The sequence below is a fragment of the Calliphora vicina genome, chromosome 5, assembly GCF_958450345.1.
Source record: "Calliphora vicina chromosome 5, idCalVici1.1, whole genome shotgun sequence".
NCBI classification, from domain to species: Eukaryota; Metazoa; Arthropoda; class Insecta; order Diptera; family Calliphoridae; genus Calliphora; species Calliphora vicina.
The window spans coordinates 61,997,491-62,007,374 of NC_088784.1; the positions used below are offsets into that span (position 1 = coordinate 61,997,491).

At 27.6% G+C, this 9,884-nt stretch overlaps 2 protein-coding genes across 2 annotated transcripts; one reads left to right on the top strand and one right to left on the bottom strand.

The window, feature by feature from the left end:
* Positions 1-1,087: 1,087 nt before the first annotated feature.
* Positions 1,088-1,668, bottom strand: LOC135961304 (uncharacterized). Its single transcript, XM_065512796.1, has 3 exons — positions 1,610-1,668; positions 1,463-1,544; positions 1,088-1,390 (listed from the first exon to the last, which is right to left on the bottom strand). Exons 1-3 carry the CDS (start codon positions 1,666-1,668, stop codon positions 1,088-1,090), a joined length of 444 nt encoding a protein of 147 aa, XP_065368868.1.
* Positions 1,669-7,894: 6,226 nt separating this feature from the next.
* LOC135961305 (uncharacterized) lies at positions 7,895-8,475 on the top strand. The gene is made up of 3 exons (XM_065512797.1): positions 7,895-7,953; positions 8,019-8,100; positions 8,173-8,475. The coding sequence occupies exons 1-3, from the start codon at positions 7,895-7,897 to the stop codon at positions 8,473-8,475; spliced, it is 444 nt and encodes a 147-aa protein (XP_065368869.1).
* The last annotated feature ends 1,409 nt before the right edge of the window (positions 8,476-9,884 follow it).

The window sequence follows — 9,884 nt, forward strand, 5'->3', positions numbered from 1 at the left end:
AAAAAAAATAGTTAAAATAACCGAAACCGTTGAAGTTTACAAAGATGAAAATACCAATTGACCGGTTTTGGATACTCTCATGTTTATATTCTAAAGGTGGATTGTGAATTACATCTACTAATTTATTTAGAACATCATCAGATAGAGAAATAATAACAAGTTGATATTTAGTTGTATCATCTATGATGCCTTTAAAGGTAAATGTTAATTCTGTTTGTATGAACCAAGTTTCAGGACATGAAACCCAAAATTGTGGTAATTTTATAGAAACTTGTACTGGATTATTAATTTGTATGTTTGTATTTGAGTTGGTATTAGAAAATGACATCTTGAAGTCTGAATTATTTATATTTTGTTGTTTAGTGGCGTATCTTGTTCGTTGAACGGGTTATAACAATTCTGTATATAGATAATTACTGGTAAAGGATTTACAAATAAAAACATATTGTAAAATTAATGGTACACAGAAAAAATAAATTCATAATTGGAATGAATTTTGTAATAAATATTATTAATCGAACATGAGTTTTTTTCCCAAACTTTTTTCATTCAGAATAAGAACTTGTTCATAAAATTGTACATGATGGAAATTTTGGCTTTTTTACATAAATTGTAAGATATTTTTTAAAAAAATTGCGTTATAATTCTATAATCGAATGAATTAGTTAAAACAATTTTGCATTATTGTCATATATTGGCCAATATTTTAAGATGAATTAACAATATCTGAAACTTAAAAAATGTTATTAATCATAATAAAACATCCATAAACATTAAAGCAGTTCATTCTCCATACAAAATTTAGTTAATTTCGCGCATATTTTCCCATTTTGTAGCTGAAAATCATAAAAAAATAAAAAATGTTCAAAAGAAAATTTCAAACATTTTTGAACAACAAAAAAATATTCTGGTTTAATTAAAAACACATGTTTATATATATTTTACATAACTACAATTATGCAATTATGGTTATTTATTATTATTTGTTTGATACTAATACTAATTATATATAAGGAATCACTATTTTCTAATATTACATACTAAATTATAAGCTAAGTTTTAAATAAAGGTGTAATTCATGTTAGCATTAGTTACAACCTGTCCTTTCCATCAGCCAGCCCTTAACGGATTCCACAATTTCAAACTCATTGTTGAAACAGCCGCGGCAAATATGTGCAGTTAAAGAAAGACGTCCTTCCACATTTATATGCTCGCACATATAGAACATCGAATGTACGGATTCTTTGCCCATTATAAAATACATGTTTTCAAACCGATGACCATTTGCCTTAAATAAATCTTCATTGCCCGAAGTAATATTCCACTCACAATAGCGTACCTTTGCGGTGGATGGTATACTCGACTTCTCTTGAGTCATTATGCGATCAAACTAAAAAGAGAAAGAAAGTTATTTGTAAGTATAAATTTAGAATAAATATTAATCTGTTTCTATAAAACTTACCCAATCATTAACTAGAGGTATGGAGTCACATGGTGAACGCTTCCTGCGTGACACTGTAATTTGAGGACAGGATTGAGGATGCCTGTAAATAAATTGTTATTATTAAATACATAGTTTATAAATGATTAATTAAAATTAAATACTTACATTGATATGGAATATGTAAGTTTTAGAACAACATATTCAACTTTAATTTTAGGTGCCATTTTCAAAAAAAATTATTTAAAATATCTATTTAAATTACCAACTGAAGTTCTTGATGCTTACTGTGCCAAGATCGTTTTAGTTGTGTATAAGAAATTCGTAAATCTTTAGTCTTTTATACTTTAAAATCTTTAAGCTAAACATATTATCAGATGTCTTGTTCCTAATTTAGGTTCTAGCTCATAAATGAGTTAAGCGTTTTATGATATAATGGGACATTTTTAAAATTTGTGTGCGCTTTTAGGTAACAGAATAATTTGCAGCCGCAGCAATTAACCCTAATTAAAACATCCTTAAGTTATTCTTAGGAATCTACAGGTAAAATTATGCACACATGTGTGGAAAATAATGTAAAACAGGAATTTTCTTTTAAATTTTTCAAGAATACGTACATACAAATGTATTTCAGATTAAATCGCAGAAAAATATTAAAATATTAATTTTAAAATGATATTTTTCTACAATTCCGAACATATATTGCAGTTTTATGAGTTAATAGTTTTCAAATCACCTGTAAATTTTAAATTACGATATTAATGATTTATTGATTATTACATAATTTTTCATTGAAATTGAGAACATTAGAAAATTCCAAATTAAATTGAGAATTTCAACTTTAAATTGAGAAAATTCCAAATGAAATTGAGAATTTCAATTTTCAATTGGGAAAATTCCAATAGAAATTGAGAATTTCAACTTTAAATTGAGAATTTTCATTTTAAATTCAGAAAATTCCAATTGAAATTGAGAATTTCAATATGAAATTTAGAATTTTAATATGAAATTGAGAAAATTCTATTTTATTTGACTCTACATACGTATGACCAACAGGCATATTAATTCTTTAAAATATAAAATCTTATGCTGTCCAACATTCGGAGGATCTACGGTTGGTATATTCATCCTTGACTTGACATTACTTCTGAATTTGGACCAAATTATTTCAATAGGATTAAGCGTTGATGAATAGCGACTAAATCGTAGAAGTGTTGCTGGAGAGTTGTCAATTCTTGCCATCTATCAAGAACTCTTTTGACCCAATACAATACGTTCTGAATCTGGATAGAAAAGTAGGTATGTAAGATTTTGTAACATAAATTATTACGGTTGATTTTTAAATTTACCTTCAATTTCACCTCTACGATTTGATCTAACTGAAGTTACACATTTTTCGAGGAAAATGTGACGACAGGGAACTCTAAATTATATTTTAAATCCCTTTTTGTTCGTTCAAATAAAATGTTGACTTCTAATTTCTCATCACAGAAAGAATGTTTGACCAAAATAAATGACAGGAGATTGTATATTGTATATTTTTTATGGAACTAATTGATTGTTTTTTTCATTTAAAATATTTCATATAATGTTTCTCTATTTAATTTAGAATTTTCGCAATTTCATTTGGAGTTTTTCCAATTTCATATTGAAATTCTCAATATTTCGAATTTTCTCAATTTAATTTGGAATTTTCTCAATTCAAAATGGAAATTCTCAATTTCATTTGGAATTTTCTCAATTTAAAATGGAAATTATAAATATCACTTGGAATTTCTCAATTTCAATGAAAAATGGTGTAGTTGAAAAGCCTGTCCATGCAGGCAAATCATCAAAGTCGAAAAATCCAAACAGGTTTTAATAAATAATACATATGTATGTAGATTGTAAAGAATTTTCTAATGGTTTTTAAGGAAGAACAATTTTATTTCTTTATAGAATGAAATACACAATTTAATTTACAAACAAATAAGCCTAATTGACCGAATCATACATAACAAAAAGCAATAACTACATTGACTTAAATTTTCTTTAGTAACTTCGATTTAAATGAATAATTTTCATTCTATGAATCACTTTATGGAAAACGTCAGCCTTATGGGCAAAACGATAAATGCTGGTCATCCTTCTTCAGTGCCTGTCAAGATATTTGCACATATGAGGTTTTTCGAAAGTTTGGTCACCTGCAATCTTGTGCCATTACAGAGTCCTCTCCTCGTATTTAAATTCCGCAGAAGCATAAAAATAACACCGACCTTGAAGTTTAATTTATGAGCCGGCATACCAGATGGTGAAAGGCTGTTCAATAACTCGACCGGATAGTTTTCTCTTTCGGCTATGCTATAACATTCTACTATGTTAATACTCAAGTATTTGGAACACCTCACCGTTGATTTGACAAACGCCATCATTTCTAGGATAAAGAATGGCAGATTTTGAATACTTTTATACTGAGTAGACGTTTGCGAATATTATTTAAATTTGCTCAATCACCATTAATATAAGAGAGTATAAATTATGTTTATATGTTTGGATGTACAGTGGTGGTCAAAACATATGCAACCAGCAACAGAATATTACAAAAGTGATTTAAACTACTTTAAGATGTAAACAAAAATATTCATTTGCTTATAATATTTTTTAATTAATGCTTTAAAAATAAGAATATGAAATTTAATTCAGAATTTTTTGCATTAAAAAGAAAAAAAATTTAAAAAACTACGTATGGGTTGATATTTCATTGGCCAAAACATATGCAACTAATTGCTTTTAAAACATTTCTGTCTATAAAACTTAATATTTCGTGGCAAATCCTATATTTCCAATGACGGCCTTACATCGGCAAGGCTGTGAAGCTATCAAATTGGCAATAAAATTTGCAGGAATAGCGTTCCAAGCATCTACCAATCCTTGAAACATAATATCTGAATTAGTGCAATTTTCGGTGTCGATTCTTTGATTAACGATTGCCCAAATGTTCTCAATGGGATTTAGATCTGGTAATTGTGGTGGCCATTCCATTACCGAAACTCTTTCTTGTACTAACAACGATTTAACAACATGTGAAGAGTGCTTGGGGTCGTTATAGTGCTGAATAACTCATCCAAGAGGCTTATTATCCTCAGAATTTGGAAGCATTACTCTTTCCAAGATGTCTATATAGATAAATCCATCCATTATTTCATTAATTTAGAGCGATTGGCCAACTCCAGCATCAGAAAAACTGCCCCCATACCATTACGTTGCATCCTCCATGTTTCAGTGTCTTTTTGCATTATGTGCTTGAAGCCGCGTGTTAAGTGGTCGTCTTACGTAACACATGAAATCACTTCCGATGATATTAAATTCGGATTCGTCGCTAAATAGGACAGTAGTCCATTTGTTTTCTGGCCAATTTAAATACTCCATAGCAAACTTCAAACGTTTCTTTTAATATAAGCGGTTTTTGCGCGTAGGGAAATCGTCGGTGAAGCTTGCAGGATGCAACGTAATGGTATGGGGGTTGTTTTTCTGCTGCTGGAGTTGGCCCGTCGCTCTAAATTAATGAAATAATGGATGGATTTATCTATAGAGACATCTTGGAAAGAGTAATGTTTCCAAATTCTGAGGATAATAAGCCTCTTCGATGAGTTATTCAGCACGATAACGACCCCAAGCACTCTTCACATGTTGTTAAATCGTGGTTAGCACAAGAAACAGTTTCGGTAATGGAATGGCCACCACAATTACCAGATCTAAATCCCATTGAGAACATTTGCGCAATCGTTAATCAAAGAATCGACACCGAAAATTGCACTAATTCAATATTATTAATAATATTATGTTTCAAGGATTGGTTATGCTTGGAACGCTATTCCTGCAAATTTTATTGCCAATTTGATAGCTTCACAGCCTTGCCGATGTAAGGCCGTCATTGAAAATATAGGATTTGCCACGAAATATTAAGTTTTATAGACAGAAATGTTTTAAAAGCAATTAGTTGCATATGTTTTGGCCAATGAAATATCAACCCATACGTAGTTTTTTAAATTTTTTTTCTTTTCAATGCAAAAAATTCTGAATTAAATTTCATATTCTTATTTTTAAAGCATAAATTAAAAAATATTATAAGCAAATGAATATTTTTGTTTACATCTTAAAGTAGTTTAAACCACTTTTGTAAAATTCTGTTGCTGGTTGCATATGTTTTGACCACCACTGTATGTGTAAGTGTGTGGTTTGTGGATTGTGTATTAAATGAAAAATTAAATTTTCATCTAATACAGATTCCACATTATTGTATATGTGTTCTTTATGTTTCAATTAGTAATTTTAATTATTTTGTGTAGTATAGTTTTAGGATATTTTCAAATATATTAATAAAAGTTATCTTAGGTGACCATATCAATTGTTAATTACATATTGAAATTTAAAACAAAAATGATATTTTACAATAATATTTAACAAAAAAAATAAAATGATTTTAGAAAATTCGAATTTTAGGAATATTATTATAAATTAAAGATAAAAAATTTAGAATTTAAATGCAAAAATTTAGAATTTTGTGATTAAAATTTAAAGATTTCAGCAATATTTACAATTTCTGTTTAACTGAATACGAATAACCGAAAATTATTGTTTGATATCAAAGTTTTGAGATAAGATTATTAACACGTTAGTCTAAAATTTGGTCCTTAACAGACAATTGTAATTGAGTTTGAGAAGATTTAACCTTATATGCGATATATGTATAGGTATATTATTCAATGGATTCAACTGACACACGAAATTTCGGATCTATTTTATAGTCGTTCACAAAATTTGATGTTGAATCTTCTGTTATAAAAGCAGATTTGAATTCTCATAGAATTGTATGTTGAATTACTTGATATAAAAGCAAAATCGTTCCAAAGATCACGATTTTAGATAGGGTCAGTTTTAGCACCAAATATCTCGAGTTACATGCACTATATTTAAAAAAATCACTATTTTACAAACAAAATCTTAAAAATCATAGAAATAATGACCTTACCTCAATTAGAAAAAGATTCGATAAAGAAATTTGCAAATACGACCTAGGGATCAACCACCAATATCAAAAAAATCAAAAGAAAATGTATTTTAATGAGCTCTTGCGATCGACTGAGTTTTAAGACAATTTTCAAATAATGAAAAATTTTATATTATTAGACAAATTAGAAATATATGAAAATCAAAGCTAACTAAACAAAACATAAAAAAATTGAAAAACAAAATCAATTATAGTAATTTTGTTCAAACAGTAGAATTTATAATACAGCCAAAGAAAAATTTAGTAAAACCTAATGCGAATTTGAAATAATTAAACAAAATAAGATAAATTTCAATGAAGTCACCCTCACAAATTCACTGAGGGGGCGCTTTAGTTATGGCCGATACTATATATTACAAAATCTTACATACCTACTTTTCTATCCAGATTCAGGACGTATTGTACGTAAAATCGCTTAATTTCGTTTGGAATTTTCTCAATTTAAAGTTGAAATTCTCAATTTAAAATGGAAATTCTCAATTTAATTTGAAATTTTCTCAATATCAGGTATACTGTTCTCAGTTTCAATGAAAAATGGTGTAATAATCAATAAATCATTAATATCGTAATTTAAAATTTACAGGTGGCTTCAGGATGCACTAAGTAAGGTGAAATCAACAACACAGCTGATTTTTATTTATCTATTTTGAAAGTGCTTGTGTTTTGTCAAACTGAATTTATTTTGAAAAAATAATAAATTTTATTTTCAAAGAAGAAACAAATTAAATCAAAAAACATGAATGAAAATGTGAATAAAAAGATTTCATATAATGAAATTTGGATAAAGCACTATTAACCGTTGTTCTTTTTCAAAAATAATTTAAATTTAACGGCCGTTTTTAGTTAATATGCAAAAATAAAATTTGTTTATTTTTTATTTGACAAATTCAATTTTGACAAAACCTATGCTGTTGTCAGCAACAAATATTGTGATTGTTGTCGAAAGGCTCTCACCTAACTTATTACATCATGGGTGATTTGAAAACTATTAACTCATAAAAATGCAATATATGTTCGGAATTGTAGAAAAATATCATTTTAAAATTAATATTTTAATATTTTTCCACACATGTGTGCATAATTTTACCTGTAGATTCCTAAGAATAACTTAAGGATGTTTTAATTAGGGTTAATTGCTGCGGCTGCAAATTATTCTGTTACCTAAAAGCGCACACAAATTTTAAAAATGTCCCATTATATCATAAAACGCTTAACTCATTTATGAGCTAGAACCTAAATTAGGAACAAGACATCTGATAATATGTTTAGCTTAAAGATTTTAAAGTATAAAAGACTAAAGATTTACGAATTTCTTATACACAACTAAAACGATCTTGGCACAGTAAGCATCAAGAACTTCAGTTGGTAATTTAAATAGATATTTTAAATAATTTTTTTTGAAAATGGCACCTAAAATTAAAGTTGAATATGTTGTTCTAAAACTTACATATTCCATATCAATGTAAGTATTTAATTTTAATTAATCATTTATAAACTATGTATTTAATAATAACAATTTATTTACAGGCATCCTCAATCCTGTCCTCAAATTACAGTGTCACGCAGGAAGCGTTCACCATGTGACTCCATACCTCTAGTTAATGATTGGGTAAGTTTTATAGAAACAGATTAATATTTATTCTAAATTTATACTTACAAATAACTTTCTTTCTCTTTTTAGTTTGATCGCATAATGACTCAAGAGAAGTCGAGTATACCATCCACCGCAAAGGTACGCTATTGTGAGTGGAATATTACTTCGGGCAATGAAGATTTATTTAAGGCAAATGGTCATCGGTTTGAAAACATGTATTTTATAATGGGCAAAGAATCCGTACATTCGATGTTCTATATGTGCGAGCATATAAATGTGGAAGGACGTCTTTCTTTAACTGCACATATTTGCCGCGGCTGTTTCAACAATGAGTTTGAAATTGTGGAATCCGTTAAGGGCTGGCTGATGGAAAGGACAGGTTGTAACTAATGCTAACATGAATTACACCTTTATTTAAAACTTAGCTTATAATTTAGTATGTAATATTAGAAAATAGTGATTCCTTATATATAATTAGTATTAGTATCAAACAAATAATAATAAATAACCATAATTGCATAATTGTAGTTATGTAAAATATATATAAACATGTGTTTTTAATTAAACCAGAATATTTTTTTGTTGTTCAAAAATGTTTGAAATTTTCTTTTGAACATTTTTTATTTTTTTATGATTTTCAGCTACAAAATGGGAAAATATGCGCGAAATTAACTAAATTTTGTATGGAGAATGAACTGCTTTAATGTTTATGGATGTTTTATTATGATTAATAACATTTTTTAAGTTTCAGATATTGTTAATTCATCTTAAAATATTGGCCAATATATGACAATAATGCAAAATTGTTTTAACTAATTCATTCGATTATAGAATTATAACGCAATTTTTTTAAAAAATATCTTACAATTTATGTAAAAAAGCCAAAATTTCCATCATGTACAATTTTATGAACAAGTTCTTATTCTGAATGAAAAAAGTTTGGGAAAAAAACTCATGTTCGATTAATAATATTTATTACAAAATTCATTCCAATTATGAATTTATTTTTTCTGTGTACCATTAATTTTACAATATGTTTTTATTTGTAAATCCTTTACCAGTAATTATCTATATACAGAATTGTTATAACCCGTTCAACGAACAAGATACGCCACTAAACAACAAAATATAAATAATTCAGACTTCAAGATGTCATTTTCTAATACCAACTCAAATACAAACATACAAATTAATAATCCAGTACAAGTTTCTATAAAATTACCACAATTTTGGGTTTCATGTCCTGAAACTTGGTTCATACAAACAGAATTAACATTTACCTTTAAAGGCATCATAGATGATACAACTAAATATCAACTTGTTATTATTTCTCTATCTGATGATGTTCTAAATAAATTAGTAGATGTAATTCACAATCCACCTTTAGAATATAAACATGAGAGTATCCAAAACCGGTCAATTGGTATTTTCATCTTTGTAAACTTCAACGGTTTCGGTTATTTTAACTATTTTTTTTTGACAAACCGGTTTTTGTAAGACGGTTAACTGAAATATATTTTCTAAAGCTCATTCAAACATATTTATGAAAAATGTTTATACCATTTTTAAAAATATTGATTTATTTTATAGAAAATTGTTGCTTTTGACAACATTTCGTAAAAGATATAAAATAAATGCATAAAGAATTCAAAAATGATAAATTTCCATTAAATAAAAATTTAATATAAACCGCTTAACCGGTTTTTTTAAAATATAATAATCGAAACCGGTTTTTTCAAAAACACACTTTTTCGGTTAAACCGGAAACCAGTTTTTTTAAATTTTCCGGTTTTTTGGGC